Genomic DNA, 25,668 nt, shown 5'->3' on the forward strand with positions numbered 1-25,668 from the left:
GTTCTGGACTCAAGCAGATTTAAAGGAAAGTCTACAGTATTCAAGTATTCCTCCCATAGCTCATAGCTCACATTATTGTGTTTTAAATTAGACACGGATTACTGTTTTTTTTTTCCTGTTGTAAAGGCAAATCTTACATCAGATTTTAAAATTTTGAAAAATTCAAAAAGAAGAAGTGAAAATAGCCAGATATGGTGGTATACGCCTCCCCCGGCTCAGGAGGCTGAGGCAGGAGGATCTGGAGTTCAAAGCCAGCCTCAGCAATGGTGAGGTACTAAGCACCTCAGTGAGACCCCTGTCTCTAAATAAAAATATAAACTAGGGCTGGGGATGTGGCTCAGTGGTTGAGTGCCTCTGAGGTCAATCCCTAGTCCCCACCCCACACCCCCCAAAAAAAAGAAGTAGCAAAAATAAAAGTGGGAAGAGGAGGGGAAGAGAAAGAAAAAAAATCCCACCTCTTATATACTACTATTATTAATGAATATATTCAATTGCTAACTCACCCTTTCCACGTGGTTGTTAAAGAGATACCTCACGTTCAACATCTCCCAAACTGAAGTTCTGATCTTTTCCCTTACACCTGCTCTGCTGCATCCTCCCCATCTCTGCTGCATCCTCCCCATCTCTGCTAATGTCAATTACATACTTTTATTGGTCAAGCCAAAATTCTCAGAACCATTTTTTGGGGGGGTACTGGGGATTTAACTGGGGATTTAAAGGGAGAGGGCAAAGGGGGTAGGAATGACAGTGGAATGAGTTAGACAGCATTACCCTAAGTACATGTATAAGACACAAATGGTGTGAAAATACTTTGTGTACAACCAGTGACTTGAAAAAGTGTGCTCTATATGTATCATATGAAATGAATTGCATTCTGCCATCATGTATAACAAATTAAAATTAAAAAAAAGAAAAGTACACAAATGGAGAGGATAGACAATTCACAGAAGAAGGAACATAAAAGCCCTGTCATGAAAAAGAAGAGTTGACTACACTAGCTAAAAAGGAGCAAACTAATACCGTGAGATACTGTTTATTGTGTCAAATAGGTAAAGATTTATAAGAATTATAATATCCATACTGATGGGCATTCTTAAACACTCCTACCATGAATGAAATTGGTACAATCTTTTTGGATTTATCTTCTTGACTATTTATCTAAAGGCTTTAAAATGTGGATCCCAAGCCAGGCATGGTGGCACATGCCTATAGTCCCACTTACTCCAGAGGCTGAGGCAGGAGAATGACAAGTTTGAGGCCAGCCTGGGCAACTAAATAAAATCCTGTCTTAAAATAAAATTTAAAAAGCCTGAGATATAGCTCAGTCATAGAGCATTTGATTAGCATGTATGAGACCATGGATGGAATTCCCATTACCACAAGAAAAAAACGTAGATCCCTTTAAACCAGCAATTTCATTCTTAGTTTATCTTCAGAAAAAATACAGAATCCATGAAGAAATGTTGAGGTGTATATTTATTATCATGAAAAGAAAGAAGTTCATGTGATATTATTTTGTCCTCTTATTTTCTTTAAATGGAACCATCTCCCCCGGCCCAAACTACCCTCCACATGGTCTCCATTGCTTTTCTTTCTAAAACTGTTTTGACCACGGTTGCCTGATAAGATACAGACTACCAGTGATGTTAGGTAAACAATAAATAACTTTGTAAAAATATTCAATGGGACATTCTTATACTAAAAACTTATTTATGGTGGTAATTTATCTGAATTTTAATTTTAACTGGGCATCCCATAGTTTTATTTCCTGACAACTATACTTTTAATACCACCTCTCCTAATATTTTCTGTTGCTATAACAAAATGTCTGAAGCAGGGTGCTTAATAAAGAAGATTATTTAATTCACAGTTTCAGAGGTTGAAAACCCAAGATTAGGTGGCCTCATCTTTTGACTTCTGGTGAGGGTCCCCTTGACTGGGTCACAAAACAGGAAAAAAACAGAAAGGTAACCTGCTGCATGCGAGAGCACCAAAGGCATGAGGTATGCTCACTTTACAAAAAAAACCCCTCTCAAAACTGAGAGCTCTTCAAAAAGTTCATCAGTCCCTTCTGAGGGCGATGCCCCCTTGACCTAACTATCTTGCACTAGGCCCTGCCTCTTAAAGGATCTCCCACCTCAACATTGCCACAGAAGACCAGGCCTACAGCACATGCATTTTTGGGGGACAAACCACGTCTAAAGCATTGCAGTGTCTGTTGGGGTGGGGAAAGAAGGTGATAGGAAAAGAGGACCCAAGTCAGGGTTGTGGCAACGTAGGCTTCCCAATATGGAGTAACTGACAACTGAGGTAGGACTGGGCCCAGCCCCCTGCTTCCCTGCCACCTGCTTAATGTTTAACTTCCAATCTGTGTGTCTTCTGGTGGCTGGAGAAGCCTGTGTCCAGCCCTTGCATCACCAGGAAAAAATCAGGAATGGAATCATGGTTTGGAGACACAAGTCAGAGAGATTTTATTTAAATAGACTTTAATCAGAAGTAAACCAGAGAATTTTGGCAAAAGCACTTTTGTTAACTTAGAGCCAGTCACCCCATTAACAACTCACTGCGTGTGTGTGTATGTGAGTGAGTGTGTGTGTGTGTGTGTGTGTATACATTCACAGTGGGCCAGTGTCCTCCTTAAGCCTATGTATGTCTGTGCGAGAGAACCCAACTAGTTACATGCTTTGGTCTTTATGGCTCCTGCCTGGGCACTTGGGTCTCCTAATAAGGTACGGTCTTGACTTCATTCCCATTATTCATTCTTGAAGAACCCCCAATCACCGGCTTTCACCTTTCCCTTTCCAGTCTCCCTGAAGTGAGTATTGAGGATGGGGTGGGTCCTGAGGTATCGTCGGCCACAGCTGCCCATTCGGGGCGAGTTCTCAACTCTCCGAGTCCAGCGGGTAGGAGCTCCTGGTTCTGGAGCTGCGCCAGAAGTGCAGGATCACAAAAGCCACAATCCCCAGCAGCAGGAGGGCTCCCAGGGCCCCAAAAAGGATCCCAAAGAATGCGCCGAGTTTCATACTCAGGTGTTCACAATGCTCGCCCCAGGGCGTGTAGATGGAGAAGGGCACACAGCTGGGGACAGAGAGAGACAGCGCTGTCATGGGTGGGGAGGTCCATCCACAGGGGAGGCTGTTCAGGGCAGCCTGGGCCCACCCACTGGGGACAGGGGCTGTGTCAGCCCTGAGGCCATGCTAAAGCGAGGCCACTGGGCGAAGGAGTTAGGCCTGGACCTTATAAACATGGGTGTAAATTTATCTGGAGTCAGCTCCACCAGGACAGGAGGGACCGGGGCTCACCACAGGTGCGCAGGCGCAGTCACAAACCGCATCCCACCCCACAACCACCCACAGGGCGGGGCTCCTCCCTCAACTCAAACCACCCTCTACTTTGATGGGATCTGGAACTGCAGTGGGCCAGGGGTAGACCCAGGGCCCTAAGGTGACAGAAGCCGAATTTGGGATAGATCTGAAGCCTTACTGCTGTCCTCAAGGCCGCTGCTCAGAGTGTTAATGAACCCAAGCATGCATAAGGCGCTAGATTAAGGGGCTTTCTGAGGATGGGTGCTCTTATGGAAAGGCAGAGTTGGCCCAAGACACAAGAAAAAGGACTCCTTTTTCATGCAAAGTGGACCATCTGAGTATCCATTCTGGAGAAGCACAGTTTGAAGGAGTTTGACTCAGGAAACCATACCCTGCTTCTTAGCATACTGGTTTGTTTCTTCTCACCCCTCACCTGCAATTCTCTCATCTTCAAAATAGTTATGATACCTACTTTGTGGCTGGTTTGAGTTTCAGAGGTAATATAGCATCTTTACTCTCCACACAGAGTAAGGATGCACCACTCTCATTTCCCACTGTAGGGTAGGCCCAAGATGGCTATAGTTAGGCTCCCTGGCCAAGACTTCCAGCAGGCTACGTTTTTAGTAGGTAGCCAAATCATAAATGCCCTGATTCAGCATATGTACTCAAGGTCATAAAAATCTACTTGTGAGCATACGCTCACTTCCCACTGTGCATTCTGTGACCTGCATATAAAAAATCCTATGGAAAGGCTCAGTGACTGCTGCCACCTTTGAATAAAGGACAGCTACTATCCCAACTGTGCCTCACACCTTCTTTTACCTGCTGGGATCTGGAATCTATTTCCCAGGGTCTGAGCCCAGGAAGGACACCCACCATCCCTTTTCCTTTGGTCCCTGTTCTTGCTAATTACAAAGGAAACTTTGCAGTGTCTTGCCCAAATTAGATTCCCCTGCACTGTTTCCACCTCCTGCCCAGAGATCTACAAACCTGCAGCGGGGTCCATTAGGCAGGTGTTGGCACTGGCCTCCATGTTGACAGTAGCCTAAAGTGCATGGGGATACACAAGTGACGCCACTTTGGGGGCTGTAGACAAGGTGATAGTCCTTGTAGCCATTGCATTTGAAGTAATCATCCAGCATGCTCAGGTTCACTGTCAGGTTGGACAAAGATGCACATGGAAAGTAACTGATTAACACTAAATTCATACCTTTCAACCAAGAATTTCATTTTCAAGTATTCTAAGAAATAGTTAAAAGAGTACACAAATACATATCTATGGGTACTCAGATCAGCACAGTTGATAATGTCAACAAAGTTTAAAAGGAGGGGGTCTTGTAAATAAGACTGTATACCCTTACCAAAGGAATGGCAGTCTCTAAGGTATGGAAATGCGCCTGTAAAGAACAAAACTTTGAAGCTGAATTGAAATTCAAACTCTGCTACTAACTAGTTGTCTGATAGGGAAATTTTTCTCAGACTCAGTTTCTCTATTTTTTTTAAATTTCAGATTTCCTATTTTTAAAAGAAAATTATAATAATAGCATTGACCTTGCTGTGAGATTTAAATGAAATGTCATATGCAGAGTACATAGTATAGTGCTTGACATAGAATGAGCACTCAATAAGGCAACAATTATCATACTGTTTAAAATATATCATGATACTACATTTAAATAAAACATAAAATAATATAATATATCTGTTGAGTTGAATACTACCCAATGCCTAGGAAAGCTTGCAGTGAGATAAGAAGGTCTCTAAAAGAATGTGGTAAGGAGGGAAATGGAGAGGGGAGCTGGCCACTCTCCTTATCTTCAGTCCTTGGGAGAGGATCTGAAGAGAGTGACCCTATTTTAAAGGAATGTTCTCATAAAACATCTGAGGAAACACCCCTGCCTGGTGGGCATGCACCGGATCCTGTCTATTCCTCCTGCTTATAGGTGTGTGTGGGGGCTCAATTGCATCCCTGCCTGCTATTGAGGAGGGAGGGAGTGATAAAATGTCCAAAACCTCTCTGTGGAGTCCTCCAAGTTCCTCCTTTGGGATCCATAAACAGTACACTGGGACATTTGCAGCCCTGGGCTTGAACAATATCAAATGGGAGTATGTATACAATTCATGAGATAAGATACTCACCATTACTTAATGAGGAGGCTATCAAATATTAGGTACAATTTGATCCCTTATTTTATTTTATTTAATATTTATTTATTTTTTAGTTGTAGTTGGGCACAATATCTTTATTTTATTTATTTATATGTGGTGCTGAGTATCGAACCCAGGGTCTCGTACGTGCTAGGCGAAGGCTCTACCACTGAGCCACAACCCCAGGCCTTGATCCTTTATTTTAAAAATCAATATGAGAAGGTCCTTAGTCATAAAAGAAAGTTCAGAAAGATGTATACAAAGTATCATCTCTGGGGGTTGGGATTACAGGTTATTTTCTTTCTTTTTTTGGGGGGGTGTTTTTTTTTTTTGTTTTTTTTTTTGGTTTTTACTAAAGTTTCAGCAATAAACATACTGTACTTGTATAATAAAAATTGTGGATTTTCTTTAACAAACATCACAGTCATGGCCAGGGTCATTGCTCCCATTCCTCCACCCATTCCTGCCACCCATTCCTCCCACCCTGATTGCTCAGCGTATCTGAGGGATTTCTCCTTGTTGCCCAGGAAGGGTCTTGAACTGGTTCTAGAAGGAACTCTTGCCTGGCTCTAGACCCAAGTGGAACAGCAGTTTCTATTATGTTGGGAATGGTCATTGTCCTGTAGTCTGCCCCATCCGGAAAAAATAGAATGGGTTATTCCTTGTTCTCGATGATTCCCATTCCAGGAGAACCAGGGGCTGCCCAAACCAAGAAAGGCCTCAGAAATCCCATGTCATTTTCCAGACAGAGGTGTTAAAGCTGGGCTTGGGGAAGGTGCTCACACAGGGCCACACCCTTTCAGTAGTTGGGTATCTCTGCCCCTGGCCAGTCTTCAGGTTCCAACTTAAGATCCTCCAGATAGAGCGCAAAGGTGAAGGCAATGTCCTTATGTATGTTTGTTGGTTTTTTTTTTTTTTTTTTTTTTTTGTACTGGGAATTGAATCAAGGGGAGCTCTACCTCTGAGCTTTTTTTTTTTTTTTTTTTTTTTTTACTTTTAGACAGATCTAACTTTTTTTTCAGTCCTTTTTTTTTTTTTTTTTTTTTTTACTTTTAGACAGATCTAACTTAGGTTGCTGAGGCTGGCTTTGAACTTGTGATCCTCTTGCCTCAGCCTCCTGAGTCGCTGGGATCACAGGTGTGGGTCACTGTGCCTGGTCCCTTGTGCATATTTAAGCACAATGGGCATTTTAAGAAAATAACAAACAATTTTTCTAAAGAAAAGAAAACCATTAGCAGCAATAGTCAGGAAGGCCTGGATCAGCTGGGGACGTAGCTCAGTGGTAGAGTGCTTGCCTAGCATGCCCAAGGCCCTGGGTTCAATCCCTTGTTCCCTGGGCCCAGAGTAGAGCAGGGGGCATATTTGGAAGGCCAGGGTTGGCAAACTGCAGTGTGAAACTACCCATGTTGGGGCATTAGCAGTATTTTGTGCCCCTGCTTGGAATCTCAGCTTTTGAGAGAGAAATTTTTCTCAAACATTACAAACAACAAAACTAAATTAACTTGCTTCTTCCTTGTCTGGGGACCACCATGAGTTTGTGTAGCCTGAAGATCTGAAACAGGTTCCCTCTATTCCCTGCCTCACCCTCTCCCAATTGTTCCCAAGATAGAGTGACTCACGAGCCATCACATCCCGCACATCTTCCCAGGAGATGGGGTGGAAGACAACATCTATGCGGGGCTCCTGACTCTTCCAACTCTCTGAGGTTACTGGGAAGAGGAAGGCCTCCACCACGGCCTCCCGCAGCTGCTCATTCAGGAAGTGTATGACGGGGCCCCGAGGACGGTACTGGAACTCCGAGGTGACCAACCAATGCTGAATGGATTTTCCTGAGGCTGATGCTGGGAGAGAGCTATGTGGGAGGGGGTCAGTGAGGACTTCAGGGGTGGGGGGATGAGACATGTGGGGGCCAAGCAGGGACAGTCTCACTTACGTTTGTTTTACGTGACTGTTCCAGAGAAAGGCCCGCACGTCCAGGGTCCCTAGTCGGTATGCCACCTGCGATGGAGGATGGGCAACGGGAGGGCAGGGTGGTGGTGAAGCCCAGACTAGAGAGGAGACCCCTCCCACTGCAATGCATTTCTTTATCCCTGACTGGTTTCACCTTTGAAAGTGAACCCAGGATCCCCAGATTGTTTCCCACCCATCTCTGCATCCCCACACTCCAGCCAAGTCTAGAGATGAGTTATTGGTAAGTGAAGGGCTTTCCATTCTTTCCCCCTCCACCTCACATTTACAAGAGGGGACTCTGAAATGAATGACCCCAGCTTGCCTCTGGTCCCTGACTCACCAAACCATAGCTTCCCGTCATGTATACTGAACATCAGTTGCTTAGCCACACCGAGGGATGGACAGGTGCTGGGATCTCAAGGTAACTTAGGAATGAGACTGCACTCAAAGAGCCCATGTCACGTGCAGTAGATAAGCGTCTATGGATTTTGGCATTTCAGGGTGGGGTGCTCTGATAGTAGGGGTAGTAATAGTGATTGCATATTTGTTTGGTACCGGAGACTGAACCCAGGGGTGCTTAATCACTAAGCCACATCCCCAGTTCTTTTGATTTTTTATTTTGAGAAAGGGACTTACTAAGTTGCTTGGGCCTCGCTAAATTGTTGAGACTGGCTTTGAACTTGTGGTCCTTCTGCCTCAGCCTCCTGAGCTGCTAGGATTACAGGCATGCACCACCACTCCAGGGAGTAATAATAATTTTTTGAATGCTTGTCGTGTTTCAGGCACTGTGCTAAGCGCCTTATGTACATTATTGTTTAAACCTAGACACAACCTATTGACATAGGTACTATTATTATCCCTACTTATACAGATGAGCAACTAAAAAGCTTGTCTAATTATTATACCTGCTCTAGTAAGTGGTAGGGCAGGGATCTGAAGCCCATGTCTGGTATTCCAGAGCCTCAGCCACTCAACAACTGGCTGCTTTGCCTGCAGTTGAGGTGTGGACAAGGACATGGGGCCAAGGGGCAGGACCCCCAGTTCCCCCTGGAAAGTCAGAGTAGAAGTGAAGTGACCACTTGTGCTTCTTCCACATAACACCAAAGAAGTACAGGACTTGAGAGACACTCGAAGGGAGAGGCTGAGGTGACTTGGCACCCTAGGTTCTGCTCATGGCGATGGGTGAGTCTCACCCCTTCTGGGGTCTCTAACCTGAGGCTTCCTGGTTCCCTACCCCAACCACGGACCTCCCCTGGGCAAGAGGCTCCAGCCTCCTCTGGCCAGTGGATCTAGGAAAGGGACACATAAACGATGGCCCAGCCCCAGCCCCAGCCCCAGCCCAGCACACAGCACTGACCGAGGCATTGACATCTGTGATGGAGGCGTTTTGTTCTTCAGTGAGAAAGAGCCGGATGATTCTGAGGGGAAGCTCTGGAGGTGAAAGAAGCCAGAGTCATCACCATCTCTATCCAGACTTGTCTGAGAAGTCCATTGGGCCAGCCCACGGGGACCATTTCATTCCCCAGTGAGAGTCACTGGCCACTTCCTGCTCTCACCCCGGTTCTCCCTCTAGGCTGGCAGGGCTTCTGCGGAGCCTGCCTCACTGAGCCGGGAGGCCTCTGTTTCAGCCTCCCCTCAACAGGTCCATGGTTAGGGCTTTGGCAGCTGCCCTCATGACCCCCACAGCCTACAGCTTACCATGTGAGAAAACAGTTCAGAGTTCTATTCTGTGAGTTTGAGGAACTTAGCCCTGGACCCTAGTTTCCCCACCTTCCCCAAAGATGAGAAGAGTGTGGAGGCCGAGCCGGCAGGTGCATCTGGTCCTACCTCTATAGACGGTTGGAGTGAAATTGTTCCCAGCCACTAAGCAGCGGTCGTCAGTGAAGGCTGGGGGACAGGTGCAAGTGGGCTTGCAGCCCAGTGTCTGGGAGACGTAGCAGTGGCCGTGGTTGTAGCAGTAATTTACAGGACAGGAATGGTTCCAACAGGCAAAAGTGTCCTCCACAGCTGCAGAGGGAGCAGGGAGGTCAGCAACACCACACTGGGGCAGCTGGGGGGGGAGGGGAGGGACAGCCTTGAGAAACTGTTTTAGGGGCATCTCAGTTTCTTCCCCCTCTGCCCCTTCAATCTGTGCTCTGCTGGTGGACCATGCTGAACTTTGAACTATCCTCCCCTTTCCCAGGCTTTCTTGCAAGGTGACCCTTTTCCTCTACCAGGTAGGTATTCTTTCACTTCTGCTGAAGTAGTAGTGTGTTTGTCAGAGCCTCTAGATCCGGGAAGAACCGGAAAGGCTACTGGGAGAAGAGCCCCTCGCCCTGCACTTTCACCTCCTTTTAGCTGTGGTTCTGCCCATTCTGGCTTCTGCTCAGAAGACACCATGTTCTGCTGACTTTCTTTGGTCACCTTCAGGGGCTTGAGGGGCAACCTCCTTGTGATCTCCTTCATGGTGACTACAGAGGCCCAGGTGAAGGAACAGATGAGTGGCAGAGGATTCAAAGGAAAAATGCCCTGACTTGTGAAGACCCCCGAGGAGTCCTCAGGCCCCAGCTTGTCTCTGATTCTTTGGATTTCAAACAATTTGAGTCTTTTGCCCTGGGTTTTCTCCATCAGTGTCTCAGAGCTGCTCTGCCCTGGCCCCTCCCCTCTGCTTGGACAACCTCTTCTCCCTCAGTGCCATGCCAGCCACTGCCTCCTATCCAAGCCATCCTTACCCTGGCTTCCCGTGGTGAGCACTCTAAAGACTAACTAGAAAAGGAAGACCAATGGTTTGCCTTTGGCTGCCCTTGAGATGTCACCTGGCCCCAGAACCTCCTCCCGCCAGGGCCCTGTTCCCAGCTCACCTGCACAGTGATGTCCGTCCCCGGTCATGTGTGGAGGGCAGGCCCCACAGCCCACTCCAGGATGGCACTGCACACCCGGGAAGCACTGCTCGTCACATGGATCCCTGGAGCGTTCACAGTACTGGCCGAAGGTCTCCCCATTACACTTGCAGCTGGCCACCTGAAACAGGGTGCCGATCACTGGTTGGCCAAAAGGCTGAGCCACTGAGGGCTTCTGGGTGTCTCTATACCACCGACCTCTCTGGTATGGGAACCCATGGACCCGAGTCCTTAGAATCTACTAAACAAAGTTTTTTTTTTTTCATTATTGGTTCTTTTTAGTTATACATGACAATAGGATTCATTTTGACATAGTTATAAATGCATAGCATATAATTTGTTCTATTTCAGTCCCCAGTACTTCCCCTCCTCCTCCCCTCCTTCCTCCCCCGTTCCGTTCCCTCTGCTCTCCTGATCTTTCTGCTGTTTGCTTGTGGATTACATGATGGTGAGATTCACTGTGGTATATTCACAGATGTACCTAGGACAGTTAGGTCTGAGTCACTTCACTGTCTTTCCCTATCCCATCTCTCTCCCTTCCCTTCCTTCCCCTTCTTCTCCCTTCCCCTACTGATCTTTCTTCTATTATTTTACTTTTAATCTCCCCCACTTATCTTGGGTTAGCTTCTGCATATCAGAGAAAACATTTGACTTTTTGGGACTGGCTTATTTCACTTAGCACGATAGTCTCTAATTCCATCCATTTACTAGCAAATGCCTTTATGTCTGAGTAATATAATATTCCATTATATATATATATATATATATATATATATATATATCACATTTTATTTTTCCATTCACCTGTTGAAGGGAACCTAGGTGGACTCCAAGCTTGGCTATTGTAAATTCTGCTGTTATAAACACCTTCTTGACCAGGCTGGGCCTGTAAATCCTGCCTAAAACCACATGACCCTCCTGTCCACTCAGCCTTCCTGGGCTGCTCTTTACCCTAATCCCCCTGCCTGGCCATTGAGCAGGATCTCAGACTCAGCATTCTCACACCATATCTTCTTCCCTGGAATCCTTACTGGAGTGAGACAGGGAAGGAGGAGAGGGAGAAAAGAATACATCAGCTGGACAAGACTCGTGGGTGAGTATCTTGGCTGGAAACATTGATGAAGAAGAGTATCTCTGAGCTAAAAAAGAGACTCCCTTAAACTGGAGAGGGAGAGAGTAAAGAAGAAAACAAAGGAGCTTGGGGGTGTTCAGACAGAGGGGCTTTCACCTCTCTTCCAATGCCACAATGATAAGGTCCCAGAGAGAAAGGTCTGGGTGCTGCTCTAGGCAGAAGGCCCATAAGCAAGCATCTCAGGCAGGTTTCCTGGGCATGAGCACAGCACAGCAGCAGTGTCGTGTGTCCTGGGGCCACAGGACGGGCTGAAGGACCTATGCTGGAGCCTGAGTGCATCTGCCCAGGGAGAACAGCACCTTCCCACCCACACCTCAGCGACCCATGCTGGGGAAATGTAAGAAAGGTCTACGCAGAAGATCCCTACCAGCCTGGAAGAATGGAGCCACAGGCAAGGAAGTTCTCTGTCTTCACCCGAGTGTGTGGCCTGAGAGGGCACCTGCTGTACTCAGCCACCACGGCTCCTCCCACGTCCCCAACAAGCACCTTCCCCAGGAGGGGCTGAATCATCACCACGCTTCAATTCCCACTTTCTTTCCTCTCAACACAGAAACCTTCTTCCTCCCGATTCCCCACACTCACCTCCATGGAGGAATTGCCCACCCATCTGGTCTGATTGTATATACACTGGCTCTCTGCACTGCAAAAGCAGACCACAGTCTTGGGCTGGAGTACAGATGACAAGTTAACATTGGCTTTTCTTGCTAGAATCTCCAGAGTGAATGGCTCCAGCACCTTTGGTGTCCACAGCAGAGTACCATTCTCTGTCCAGGGAAGACGAAGTGGGTAAGGGCTAGGAGACTCCTCTGCTCTGTGGTCTGAGGTGACCTGCCAACTAATACCCTGATTGCTGGCTCTGGGCTCCGCCCCATCCACTTCAGACCTCCCCCCCAAAAGAACACACCAGAATCCACTTACTGATGGTAGGTGGAACTCCACAAAGGGGAAGACCCTGTCCCCTGAAGAGAACCGTGCCTGGGCCTGTACCAGGATGTCCTGGGCAATGGAGGATGAAGACCAGGATCCTCCCAACACTTCCCCAGGCTACACTGCAGGCCACCCTGGCTTCATGTCAGAGCACCCCCTCTGAGGCAGTCAGAGCTCAGAATAAGGTCTCTGCAAGCTTTGATTTAGCAAATAATGGTCACCAGCACAGTGACTGCAGGCAACAGAAGGAAAGCTACGTCCCTGTGCTTTGATCCTTTGACCCAGATCATAGATGCAAGCCTGGGGGTCTCTAACACTTTTTCCAGAGGGCAGGACCAGCTCTGCTTGGTCCCAGCACAGAAAACCAGACAAGAAGGGACAGAGCCAGGAAAATGTGGTTAACCAAGGCAAAAATAGTAGAAAGGTACCAAGAGGAAGTGTTTGTGTTTCTTTAAATCTTGTCCCACCTTCTATCCTTCTTTTAATAGATATAAAAATGTCGTAAAGTAGTAGTTTTAATTGCTGTACTTGATCATTCTAATAATTTGATGAATGCATAATGACGATTAAAGATCACTGCATAAAATGAAAAACTAAAAAGTAACAATAAAAAAAGAATTGCATATTATTAGATGAAGATTAACTGGTCTTTGAATCAATTGTCTATGCCCAGAGCTAGCCCAGCCATCTGGTCAAATCTTCATAAGCCTGACACTGCTATTTGCTGGGGAGAGAGAGGTGCCTGTTTGAATTGTAGGTGTCCTTCCTAAGAAATGCTGGTCCTGGAGAGTCAAATAAAAAATGTTGCAGGGTAAAGAGATGTAAAATGACCCAGCTTGACTTTGAGCTCATCCTCTGACCACCTCCACCCCCAGATTCTTACCAAAGAGATTCATGTCAGGATTGTGGTCTCTGAGGGTGAAAGTGACATCCTGAGAGTTGCTTGTACATTGAATTATCTTGGTCTGCCCCCTGTAGGCTTCGATCTCCTGGCAACCATCTATAAAGGGCGGGTACTCATCTAGAACAGAGAGGGGACAGGATGTGAGACAGGATCTGGTGGACAGAGGGGGAGCTTTCTCTCCACTTTTCCCCCTCTGACCTGTGTGAGACAGACCCAGCCCACTGCCCCACCTCTGGAGGCAGGAGTTAGTCTTGTCCCTGCCCTCAGACCTAGGCAGAGCACATTGGCCATGTCCTTGTCCACCTGCCCAAATCTTTAGACTCTCTTTCTCTGCCTCCCCTTGAACAGGGCTCATCTCTAGCCCTTTCCTGTTCAGATCATCAATTTTAACATCGAGAAAGCCCTGAAAACCATGAGGTTGATGTCTACCTGGACACTGCATTAGCCTAGAAATAGAGGCAATTGGACCTTTTCAATGGTCTCTTTCTTGGAGTCCTGCTATTTTCATTCCATTGTTCATTCATTCATTCATTCATTCAGTCAGTCAGTCAACAAATATTTATTGAACACCTAATATGTATGTAAATGGTGCTACTCTAGGATATAGCAAGAAGCAAGTTGTGAAAAAAAGATACCTGTGGACATCACAAAATACAAGTAATTATAAATACAAAGGGGAAAAATAAGGAGGTCAGGTGACTAGGAAGTGTGGTGAGCGTGAAACTTTAGATAGGGTGGCCAAGAAGAGCTCACTGAGGAAGGGACTCAGAAGGAGCAGAGGGGCAGCTGGTAGCTGTCTGGGGAAACAGGCCTTCCAGGGAAGTCTGAGTGGAGAGGGAGCCCTATATGTTTAAAGAACCCAAAGGAGCCCCTAGGTCAGGAGTGGAGAAAGCAAGGCAGGGAGTGTTGGAAAGAGAAGGCCATGGGAGCAGACTGAATAGAGCCATAGAGGCCACAGTGATGGCAGTGTCCTCGTCCTCAGAGGAGTAACACCAGAAAAATGACCCATTGAAGGAAGCGCCATAGGAGGGGGGCTCCTTACATGCCCGCCCCTTCCCTGGGCCCCCTGCCACTTACTGATGGAGGTGTTCATCTGCTGGTAGCTTCTAAAGAGCATCTTGGTGTGCAGCCCGGTGTCTGTGTTGTTTGTGGCCAGGGAGTCGTAGATGCATTGCCTCTCTCCATTACACTCCGAGATCAAAAGTTTATTCAAGGACTTGTTAATGAGTTGGTCATAAAAGACAGGGGTGAAATTGGAAGGCAGATGGTCAATCCTTTTGCCAAGGAGGCCTGATCCATTGACCTTCCCTATGACACAGGAGGAGCAACAGTGGTAGTACCAGGGGTGGGGCTCCAGCCATATTTCAGCTGCACCCACTTCTTATCCTCACCATATAATGTTCAGGCAGGGGAGGGGGCAGGGAAGGAGGCATGGATTTGGCTTCTGTTTTTCTTCTCCTTTTAGGTGTTGGGGATTGAAACTAGGGCTTCATGCATGCTAGACAGGCACTCTGCTACTGAGCTACACCCCAGCAACAGCATCCAGCTTCTGAGCCTGGAAGTTTCGATCATTACTTCGGGCCACCCCTTCCCCTGTCCTGTCTTCCCAGTTGAGACATATAGGTAGAATTGGAGGGTGCATTTCTAGGGTGTCTGCAGAATCCTCAGACCCTTACCAAGGATGGAGGTCTGGCCCCCACAGCCCTGAGGGAGACAACATACAGAGACTTGGTCTCCCCTGTCTGCCCTGAGGATCTGAGGCCCCACTTACAGGTCATTCCATAGTGAAAAAGAGTCTCCTCAGAGCTGTTTCTGGGAACAGCTGAGCCATTGGGCATCATGAAGTCGTCTTCTGGATTGTCGTTCCATACCCCTGAGGGACAGAGTAGGAGGTTGGCCACCAAAGGAATGTGGCTCTTCCCTTCCCTGGGGAGCATCCAACAGGTCAGTTACAATGGATCTCAGTTTGGGCCCCAGAAGGAAAGAAGGGGACCATGACCTCATACCCCACCCCTCTTCTTCGGGGGGGGGAGGAGGAAATGAAGAAAATGGAGGAAGGCAGGTGGCAAGGTTGGGGGGAATGTGGAAGGCAAAGAGAAAAGAAGGACAGATGTGGGAGACAGGAAGGTGGCAGGGCGGCCATGTTCCCTAGGGTGGCAGGAGAAGGACCAGGCTCCATCTGGGGTCTCAGCTCCTGCTTCTTACCCAGGAGCCCCTCTGTGTGGTTTCGATACTCCTCTGGGAGGCTAGAGGAGGCATGGAGGATGTTGGAGAGAGCGATGACTGAAATGGCCACCGTCCCATCAAAGCTGGCTGAAACCTGGGAGCCATTGCGGGTCAGTAGGACTCCAGTGGTGTTGAATATCTCTGGGCCTAGAAGATAGGGAGGCAAGTGAAGAGACAGCCAGTACCAGCACCCTGGAGGCCACAGGACTTGGCAGCAGTGAGGGCTCAAGACCCAGAGGAGACTCTAAAAGCAGGTCTGGGATGTTCTGAGAGTGTCTCATCTAGAGGCCCCACCCAAGCACTCAGGCCACCCTCAAGGCCCACTGCATCTCCTTCTTCCTTGAGCCTGGAGATGGGGGCTACCGAAGGAGTAGACTCACAGCACTGGAAGGAAGGAGGGAAGCAAAGAGAGAAAATGTAATGCCAAAGGGACTACAGGGGTGGTGACCACTCTGCTCTGCCCAGTGCTACCATCTCTATTCCCCAGCACACTGCTCCCAGGGTGCTGAGCACCTTGCTGACCTCTACCCTGGGACTCAGGAAAGGGTGACTGACAGCCCTCCCTAGCCTACCTTCTGGGTCTTCACGGTTGGTCTCAAATGTCACATTCTGGTTATTGTGCAGAACATGGATTGTGTCTTCCCGCTCAAGGAGCCACTGAACCTGGAAAGTAATTGGAGGAAACTTCATTTCCATTGGAGTAGGTGGAGCCAAGGTCCAGATAGGAGGCTCTAGAGAGCAACTCGGCTAGGACCTAGTCTCTGGAAGGAGAGGAAGGCGATAAGGAGGGTGGCAATGAGGTTCTGCCAGCTGACGTGTACAGAAAGGTTGGCATGGCACATTTCTTGGATTATCTTATTTAAATTTCACAACATCCACACTTTACCACAAGAAAAAAGCAACACAGGAAGCTCAGTGGTTTTTCAAAATGAAACAACTGGTAAGAGGTGGAGGCGGGACCCTAATCCTGCCATTTAGAGGTTTTACTCTGAGGGCTCCACTGGCAGGATGTGTCCCCCCCTCTTTCTGTCCATTCCCATTCTTTATTCTCTTCCTCCTTCTGGGCCTTGGTATCAGCTGAAGGTCCCTGAGGGGCTCTCAGGTGGTGGAGTGGGGGGTGGTGCAGGGATCCTCTGGGCATCCTCCACTCACTGTGATGGGGCCCAGGCCGCTGGAATTATATTGAGCAGCAAAGGCGATGAAGTTGGTGGCCCTGGCTGAGCCTGTCTGGGCAGTGCGGCCCTGCAGCAGGAAGGAGGAGTTTCCATCCCTGGATCGGACCAGCAGGAAGTCCCCCAGCCCATTGAAGGTATAATTGGCACCATCCAAGGTGGTGATGTGGGGGTCTCCAAACATCCAGGCTGGAAACAAGGAGATAACACATTACTAACAAACCAGGGCTGAGATTCCCCCTGCCCACCAGGCAGGGCATCTGCCAAGTGGACTCAACCCTGGGCAGATGCTCAGGGGGTATAGAACCTGCCCCCAAGGCCTCTTGTACTTGTGTTCCCCGACCCAATCCACATCCCTTTCCTAACTCTATATTCAAAGCCCCTCTATTTGCTGTCAGCCCCACATAGGAATTGTCCCCATCTTTCCTTGTGACCCCAGGTCTGCCCCAGGAATCTGGTCCTCTCCCAGGCCTGGCTCCACATCCCAGAGGCCAAGGGGATGCTCTGCGGGGGCCCCAGTCCTCACCGGGCCGCGGGGGTGTGTATCTAGCACAGCTGACGCGGGGCCGCCTTTGCTGGTACAGGATGCAGAAGGAGGGCTTGTCGTTCCAGCGGCAGCACCAGTTCTGTGTCTCCAGTTCCTTGTCTGTGGAGGAGATGGGTGTGTTGGGGGTCAGAGGGGAGGCCTTGGAGAACAGCTGCAAGATGGCATCAGTGGCAAGAGCATGGCTTTGGAATCAGGCACAGAGCAGTTCCCATCCCACTCTCATGGTGATGGATCAGATTCTGTCTCCCTTGCAGGTGTGGAGTCCCAAGGTTCCCAAAGAGCCAGAGTGGGGAGGACGTGGGGAGAATGGAGACTATGATGGTACAGATGGAAGCTGGGTGAACACAGATCATCCTGCACCCTCTCCCCCAGACCTCCATGTTTTCTAGCTCCCTTGGAGGGTCTCTGCAGGGAAAAAATTCTATCTTCCACCAAATGGCCTGCCGATGTGGGCTCAGGGACTGGTTCAGGCTAAGTACTCTCCCCCTGCCTGGAAATATGTCCAGGCAGGGGGCCATGGGGCCAAGTGGAAATGAGGCAAGAGGCCCTTAGTCATAAATCTCTAGAATGCTAACGGACAGGGATGGTGGAAACTTCCTAACTTCACAAGATCAGAGAATTGAAGGCCAAGGGGAAAAGAGCTGGGAAGGAATGGGGACAAGAGGCTTCATATGAGGGTCGGAAAGAGCGGTGGGCACCAGAGCGGGTGGGAGCGAGATCTCCGAGGATGCACATACCAATCTCCCAAGGACTCTGCACATGAAAGCCTTCTTGAAACTCTCCCCAGGGCCCATAGCTGCAGCACACGCCACCACGCCAGGAGGAGAAGCTGCACAAGTGTCTTCCGCGGAAGCCCCACCATCCTGCAACGAGGCCGGGAGTCCTCAGGCCCAGGCTTGGGTGCCTGAAGTGGGGCAGGGATGATAAGGAGATGTCTCTGGGGAAGGGGCTGAGAGTGTATTAGAAAGGGGAGTGACAGTATGAACAGAGGAGATGGTAGGTGGGCTTGTGGGGATCAGGAAGAAGGTGTCACCTATGTTGACCTGCTGGAACCGTAAGTCCCATCGCCCCTGCTGCCAGGAACAAGGGCAAGAGATCTGGTTCCAGTTCCATCTGGGCCACTGAGGCTGGCTCTTTAACCACCAGAGGCACTTGAGACGGTAGTTGGGCCTTTCTTCCCCGTGCAGCCTGTAGACCTGCAGCCCCCGGAGGCCTAGAGAGGCAAGAGAAGAGGGATTAGCCCGGGACCTGGGGCCACAGGCTCTGTTTCAGCGAATGCACCCCCATGTCTCTCACTGCCTCTCTGTGCAGGTCTTCCTGGGATGGAGTCCTTTTCAGATTGGCAGTGATTCCTTCCCTCAAACCCTTTGGACATGAGCTCCAAAGCCCTCAAACTTTGGCTTTCAGGGCAAAACTCTGTGCAAGTGCTGGGCGGGCAGGCCTTGCCTTGATCCAACTCGGAGCCAAACCCTGGTTTTACTCACCCACCTCCCATCCCTTCCTCTAAGCTCTAACACCTTCCAATCCCTCCAGATCAGTTCTGCTTCATGCACACTGCATTGTGGTCAGGGACACCACCCTCCACTCAGTCATGCCAGGAGACACTGTCCTTCATGCCTCACCCTTGCTCTCCACCAGCAAAGACCCTCCAGTGGCCAAAGCAGCCAGGACAGAAGCTGGTGCCCAAAGGCCATCTGGGAGCCACCGAGAAGCTGGCATGTGAAGCAGAGACTTGCTGCAACACCCTGCAGCTGAGGAGTCTTCCTCTGCATCCAGGGAACAACTGTTTTTTCTTTTTTATTAATACATATTAATTTTTACAAAGCAATGGTTTTCCCTGGGACAGTTCTGTACATTATTCACCCTCCCTTCTGGCCTCTTTCACCTTCCCCACACTCCCTGGTCCTCTTTCCAGTCCCTAAGAGTCCCTCTTCTACCTTCAGGTCATTTTAAATATATTTCTTGATTTGTTTCAGTTTCCACAAATGAGGTACATGTGGAACATGTGATACTTGTATTTTTGTGTCTCGCTAATTCCCCTTAACCTGATGTCTTCTAGTTCTATCCATTTTCATTCTTCTTTATGGCTGTACTCTACTGTGTATATACTATGTTTTCTTTACCTCTTTATCTGTTGACAGGTGCCTAGGCTAATTCCACATCATGGCCATTGTCAATAAATATCCGTACTATTTTCCATAGTGGCTATACAACTTACATTCACATCAATAGTGTACAAGGGTTCCTTTTTCTCAACATCTTCCCCAGCATTTGGGGTGAAAAAAGAATTTCAGTATAGTTGTGTTTGTTTTGCGGTGCTAGGGATAGAACTCAGGTGTGTGCTGGGCAAATACTCTAAACTAAACCCAGCCTTCAATGAAGTTTTGACTTGCATTTCCCTGATGGCTAAAGACATTGAGCATTTCTTTTTCATATTTCTTATTGTCCATTTGTACTTCTTCTTTTGAGAAGTATCTATTCAGATCATTTGCCCATTTTTTGACTGAATTACTTTGTTGTTGTTAAGGTTTTTTGAGCTTTCTGTATATATTGTGGCTATTAATCCTCTGTCAGACAAATAGTTGGCAAAGATTTTCTCCCATTCTGTAGGCTGATTCTTCACTCTGTTGATTGTTTCCTATGCTGTGCAGAGCTTCTTAATTTGATATAATCCCATTTGTTAATTCTTGTTTTTGTTACCAGACTTATTGGATTCCTAGCCAGAAAATCATTTCCTGTGCCACTATTTTGAAGTGTTTCCCCTGTGTTTTATTATAGTAGTTTCAAAGTTTTAGGTCTTACATTAAGGTCTTTGATCCATTTTGAGTTGATTTTTGTACAAGTTGAGCTAGAGATCTAATTTTAGTCTTCTGCATGTGAACCTCCAATTGTTCCAGGAGCATTTGTTGAAGGGACTGTCTCATCTCCAGGGCATGTCTTTGGCACCTTTGTGGAATCAGTTGACTGAAGAGGTGTGAATTGATTTCTGGGCCCTCATTTCTGTTCCATTGGTGCTAGTGTCTATTTTTTGTGTCAATACCATGCTGAATTCATTACCATGGCTTTGTAGTATGTTTTAAAATCAGGTGTTGTGATGCCTCCAGTATGATGCTTTTTGTTTAGGAAGGCTTTTGCTATTCTGGGTCTCTTGTGCTGCCGTATAATTTTTTTTCTATTTCCGTGAAGAATGTCATTGGTATTTTAATGGAGATTGCATTAAATCTGCATTTTTGGGTAGTAGGGTTGTGTGTTTGTGTGTGTGTGTGTGTGTGTGTGTGTGTGTCTATAGTGAGTGGGATTACTTTTCTGATTTCTTTCCCAGCAAATTCATTTTATAGGTTTAGAGAAAAGCTACTGGTTTTTATGTATTGATTTTCCCTCCAGTTACTATATTGAATTTTTTAGTTCTAAAAGTCTTTTGGTGGAGTTTTTGGAATTTTCTATGTATAAAATTATATCATCAGCAAACATTGATAATTTGACTTTCTCCTTTCCAATTTATATGCCCCTCCCTCCCTCCCTCTCTTCCTCCCTTCCTTTATCTTGCCTAATTGCTTTGGTTATACTTTCTAGCACTGTAGTAAATAAGAGTGATGAGAGTGGTCACCTCTATTTCACTCCTGATCTTAGGGGAAATGCTCTCAGTTTTTCCCCATTCAATAGGATATTGGCAATGTATTTGCCGTATATAGTCCTTATTATATTGAGGTATGATCTTTATGTACCTAATTTATTCAGGGCTTTTATGATAAAGTGATATTGAATTTTATCAAAATCTTTTTCTGTATCTATTGAGATGGTCATAAAACTTTTGTCGGGGCTGGGATTGTGGCTCAGTGGTAGTCTTCTGCATGTAAACCTCTAGTTGTTTAAAAATATTTAAAAAATAAATATTTTTTAAAAACTTTTGTCATTGATTCTGTTTTTGTGCTGTATTACATTTTTTATATTACATTTATTGATTTGTGTATGTTGAACCATCCTTGCATCCTTGGAATTAAATCAACTTGATCACAGAGTATGATCTTTATAATGTACCTTGTATTAAATTTGCAAGTATTTAATTGATGACTTTTGCACCTATGTTCATCATGAATACTGGCCTATAGTTTTCTTTTTTTGTTATTGTGTCCTTACCAGGTTTTGTTAGTAGGAGAATACTGGATTCATAGAATGAATTTGAAAGTGTATTCCCCTTTCCATTTTATAGAATAGTTTCAGAAGCATTGTTTTTCTTTAAAAGTCTGGTAAAATTCAGTAGTGAATCCATCCACTACTGGGTTTTTCTTTGTTAGTAGACTCTCTTTTTTTACTGTTTCAATCTGCTCACTTGTTATTTTATATTTAGGTTTTTTTTAATGCCCTTTGGCTCAACTGGGTATGTCATATGTGTCTAGAAATTTGTCCATTTCTTCTAGATTTTCCAATTTATCCACATATAGTTTTTTTTTTCAAAAAAAAAAGGATCCTTTGGATTTCAGTGGTGTCTTGTAATGTCTCCTTTGTCACCTCTAGTTTTATTTATTTGTGTCTTCTTTCTCTTTCTTATGGTAGCTAAATGTTCGTCAATTTTATTTCTTTTCAAAGAGCCAACTTGTTTCATTGATCCTTTGTATTATTCTTTTAGTCTCTATTTCATTTATTTTCACTTGATCTTGACTTCTTTCATTCTACTGATCTTTGGTTTGCTTTGCTCTTGGTTTTGTGAAACCTTGAGATGAACTGGTAGGTTATTCATTTGAATAACTACTTACATGGCTGACCTTCAATGCTAAAACACCCTTTACTCTATCACATTCTGGAAACTATAATTTCTTTCTCTTTGGGGCCTCTGCACATTGCATTGAGTCATGGAGGAAGCAACATGGTTTGCCTCCGGATACTGAAGTATTTTTACCAGAGTGAAAGCTGTTTGATAGCAAACATAGTTGATCTTTTAACTTTTATTCAGCACACGGAGGTGCTAAATAAATGTTGACTGAACTTCAGATCTCTGGAACTCCTTTTGGTAGATTCTCTTAAGGGATCTTATCTGGGCTTTCATTTCAGCTCTGAGACAGGACATTTGGAGTATGGTTCTAACTGTCCACTTATATCCCCACCTCCCATTTTCCTTACTTCTAGGATCTGGGCCCCCACTGACAGACCTCCTGGATTTGGCATATCTGATTTGGCTCATGTGAGACAGAGCTCCATAGACCACACAGTATCTAAGGGTATGGAAGGCACTAGTTGCTCCTTGGGCTCTCCCAGATCCAGAGTGTACTTGTAGGCTGTCAGACTATGCAGGGAAAGGCTTTCAGGATGATGGAGAAGTTAGGGACCCACTTTATAAGACTGCCATGACATCCAGAGTGAAGGACAAGAGAAGACTGAGTCCACCTAAAGTATGATAAGGTGGTGTTTTTACCTAATTTGGAATTCAAGAATCGGTCCGGACGATACTTCTCCCACAATGGCCGGGACATCAGTGGGCTGTTTTCAAAATACCCATCTCCACTGCAGGCAAAAGAAAGACTCTTAGTCCTCTGTCACTCATAGGTTCTTCCCTGTCCTTTGAAAGACATGAATTCAGTTAGTCTGCCAGCACTCAGTTCAGTTGGTCAGCAGTCAGCAGCTGGTAGCCTATTACTCAGTTGGTCAGTTGGGCAGCCAACTTAAATCCCTGAGTTCCAGTACTAAGGAGAAGGGAGGAGATGATAGGCAAGGTTGGAAAGGTTCTGTTTATTCCACATCTGATTTCTGACTGCAAGAAACCAGTAGGTCCACTTGGTCATGAGGTAGAAATGTGAAAATAACAAGAGTTCAGGCTTCCTTATCATTTGTTTCCCCTAAACTAGGGATGGAGAGGGACAGACGCCAGGGGCCAACATATTGCATTGGTTCAGAGCTGGACTCTGAGTCAGACAATCCTGGAGTCAACTGATGATCCCAACTCTTCCTAGCTTAATGACCATGGATAAAAGGGATCACAGTAATATCTACCTCACAGCATTGTGAGTATTCAATGCAGTAACATCTGCACATGGCCTCAGAACTGAGTGAGGACCCTATACGATGGCACCACCACCTCCAGCACTGACATCACATCCTCAGTGTAGGTCCAGACGGGAGGAAAGCCAGGAGCCTCACTACCCCCGTAGCCTGTAGCCTCACTCTGGGCGTATGACACAGAGCAGTGACTCCTGATCTTTGCTCTTCTGTGACACAGGCAAATGACACACGCATGACATTTAGATGTTTTCAGGGTGGTGTGAGATTCCTTGCCAGGTGGGTAATTCCACTCCTTTCTCCTTTATAGCACATCAAGAATCAAGTGAAGCCGAGCACTGTGGCACATGCCTGTAATCTCAGCAGCCTGGGAGGCTGAGGCAGAAGGATAGTGAGTTCAAAGCCTGCCTCAGCAACTTAGTGAGGCCCTAAGTAATTTAGCAAGACCCTGTCTCTAAATAAAATAGAGAAAGGGCTGGAGATGTGTCTCAGTGGTTAAGTGCCCCCTGGGTTCAATCAGCAATACCAAAAAAAAAAAAAAATCAGAGAAAGAAAAACAATCAAGTGAAATAAATGCAATTATAGGGCAACCTGAATACACTGTAATGTAAGAGAAATCCATATGCAGCAATGGCCAGTAATAAATGGCATGTAACCTTCACTACTGAGTATGCCACACACCAGCATATGGTTGGGATCCATTATGTCAGAGGCTGGGTCACGTCCACACACAGGTACCCACATTGCACCCATCCATAGACCCCTCCCTTCCCTCCTCTACGTCCGGTGCCATCTAAGCTGCCAGGTGCCCCTAGGTAGGTAGATAATTCTCAGGAAGCCAGGAAAGCAGATTCCAGCCCCAGATGTTTCAGTTCAAATCAGACTTTGAGATAATTGCTTATCTGTTTGTATCTCAGTTTCCTTATCTGCAGAATGAGCATAACAAATAGTTCTACCTCATGGATGGTTGTGATAATCACTAAAATAATGTCTACAAAGTTTTTAACATAGTAAGGTTTTAACATGGCTGTTATTATGGTATCTGAGGAGTGAAGAGAAATCAAACATGTCAATGGAAACTAGGGAATGCAAAGTTAAAAAATAGTGCAATGCCCAGGGACTAGGGTAGGAAAGATTGCAGGATGAATTGGGGCATTTTTCATTGGAAACAGCAATGAAGGAGGCACTGTGGGAAGTGAAGTGAGTGTGAATCACACGCATCAGTAAGGAGGAGCCATGCCTTGTGCAGGGGTGGAGTGTGCTGCTCAGTACAGAAGCCTTGCCTCCATGTCTTACCTGGAGAAGCCCATGAGGACCCCGTTGCCCCAGCGCTGGGTTAGGTCCCACCGCATCCCATTACTCTGGTAGAGAAACAGGGCATAGGATCTGCTCCCATCTGTGGAGAGGATGGCTTGGTAGGTGTTGGTCTGGAGGTTGGTAGGAGACAAAAATAAGGATGCGAGACATTGGGTCTAGTAGTAGTTCTCATGTGACCCCTTGAGTTTTCTCAAGAAGGTTGTAATAAAAAGAGTGAATCTGGCTCCACGCATGCTCTCTAGTCCTGGTTTGAGATGTAATTATTTGCTGGATCCTACATATGCTCCTGCATTGCTATCCTTGCCATGAGGTGATGCAGCCAACAGAGGCCCTCAATGAACCTGCACTACAGTTTGGACTTTCATCCTCCAGAACTGCAGGTTAAATAAACCTCTTTTCTTCATAAGTATCCTGTTTCAGGTATTTTATCATGGTAATACAAAACTGACTAATATATAAATCATATGAAATTGCCAATGGTCAGACATATTTGATCAAAAAAATGCCATTTCCTGTTTCTGATTTCCAGGCTATTGTGAAGTCGTATAAGAAAGGGCTGAGGCAGGCCTGGCACACGGTGTGTGCTCAGCAATTAGTTCTGGCAAGAATTGCTATAATCAACAAGCTTTCCTACTTTCCTTGAGTCAGAGAGGGTTCTAGAAGAGTAGCCCCTCCCTGGGATTCTAGGATGGCTGACCCCCACATGTCTCACAGGGAGCCATTTTTGGTTCACTCACTCCAAAGGTCCACTGGGCAGGATAGGCAGGGGCATCGACCCATGTGACCTTGAGGGTCCACTTGGCTTTATAGCTCCAGGTGTTTGTGAACTTTTCAATCCAAGTCTCCACCTGCTGAACTGTCGGGTTGTATTCATCATAGAGTGTCTCATATTCCTAGAAAAGGAAGGCAGGTAAGAACAAGAAAATGAGGGTTCCATTCAAGACCCCTGAGGGACCCCAACTTTCTGCTTAAGAATCATACTCATTTTAATGCTCCCATACTGCCCCTGCTTTCCTGTTCTAGGCCTGTGTTTTTACAATGAGTTTTTTAGACCTTAATATCAATTTAAATTTGGACTGCAGGAAAACATGGAATGGGATGGAGGAGTCCCCACCCAAAAATCTAAGTCCTTTGGACTTGAACTCATGCATCTCTTACCTCAAACCAGCT

The 25,668-nt window shown here is 46.5% G+C and overlaps 1 protein-coding gene across 1 annotated transcript in view; it reads right to left on the minus strand.

Annotated features, from left to right (window-relative positions):
• Window positions 1-1,457: 1,457 nt before the first annotated feature.
• Muc4 (mucin 4, cell surface associated) overlaps window positions 1,458-25,668 on the minus strand; it is a 53,726-nt gene continuing 29,515 nt past the window's right edge. The window contains exons 5-24 of the mRNA XM_046457886.2: window positions 25,236-25,391; window positions 24,478-24,608; window positions 22,601-22,689; window positions 18,224-18,403; window positions 17,928-18,053; window positions 17,170-17,289; window positions 16,624-16,832; window positions 16,044-16,134; window positions 15,451-15,618; window positions 15,017-15,118; window positions 14,323-14,553; window positions 13,225-13,362; window positions 11,997-12,178; window positions 10,244-10,403; window positions 9,231-9,410; window positions 8,761-8,834; window positions 7,387-7,451; window positions 7,073-7,305; window positions 4,296-4,458; window positions 1,458-3,078 (exon numbers count right to left, since the gene is read on the minus strand). Of these exons, the coding sequence (XP_046313842.1) occupies window positions 2,883-3,078; window positions 4,296-4,458; window positions 7,073-7,305; window positions 7,387-7,451; window positions 8,761-8,834; window positions 9,231-9,410; window positions 10,244-10,403; window positions 11,997-12,178; window positions 13,225-13,362; window positions 14,323-14,553; window positions 15,017-15,118; window positions 15,451-15,618; window positions 16,044-16,134; window positions 16,624-16,832; window positions 17,170-17,289; window positions 17,928-18,053; window positions 18,224-18,403; window positions 22,601-22,689; window positions 24,478-24,608; window positions 25,236-25,391 (2,994 nt within the window). The 3' untranslated portion in view covers window positions 1,458-2,882. The remainder of the gene's footprint in view (window positions 3,079-4,295; window positions 4,459-7,072; window positions 7,306-7,386; window positions 7,452-8,760; window positions 8,835-9,230; window positions 9,411-10,243; window positions 10,404-11,996; window positions 12,179-13,224; window positions 13,363-14,322; window positions 14,554-15,016; window positions 15,119-15,450; window positions 15,619-16,043; window positions 16,135-16,623; window positions 16,833-17,169; window positions 17,290-17,927; window positions 18,054-18,223; window positions 18,404-22,600; window positions 22,690-24,477; window positions 24,609-25,235; window positions 25,392-25,668) is intronic.

This window comes from Marmota monax, unplaced genomic scaffold, assembly GCF_021218885.2.
Source record: "Marmota monax isolate L192 unplaced genomic scaffold, Marmota_monax_Labrador192_F-V1.1 WCK01_AAM20220418_F8-fsc00052, whole genome shotgun sequence".
NCBI lineage: Eukaryota > Metazoa > Chordata > Mammalia > Rodentia > Sciuridae > Marmota > Marmota monax.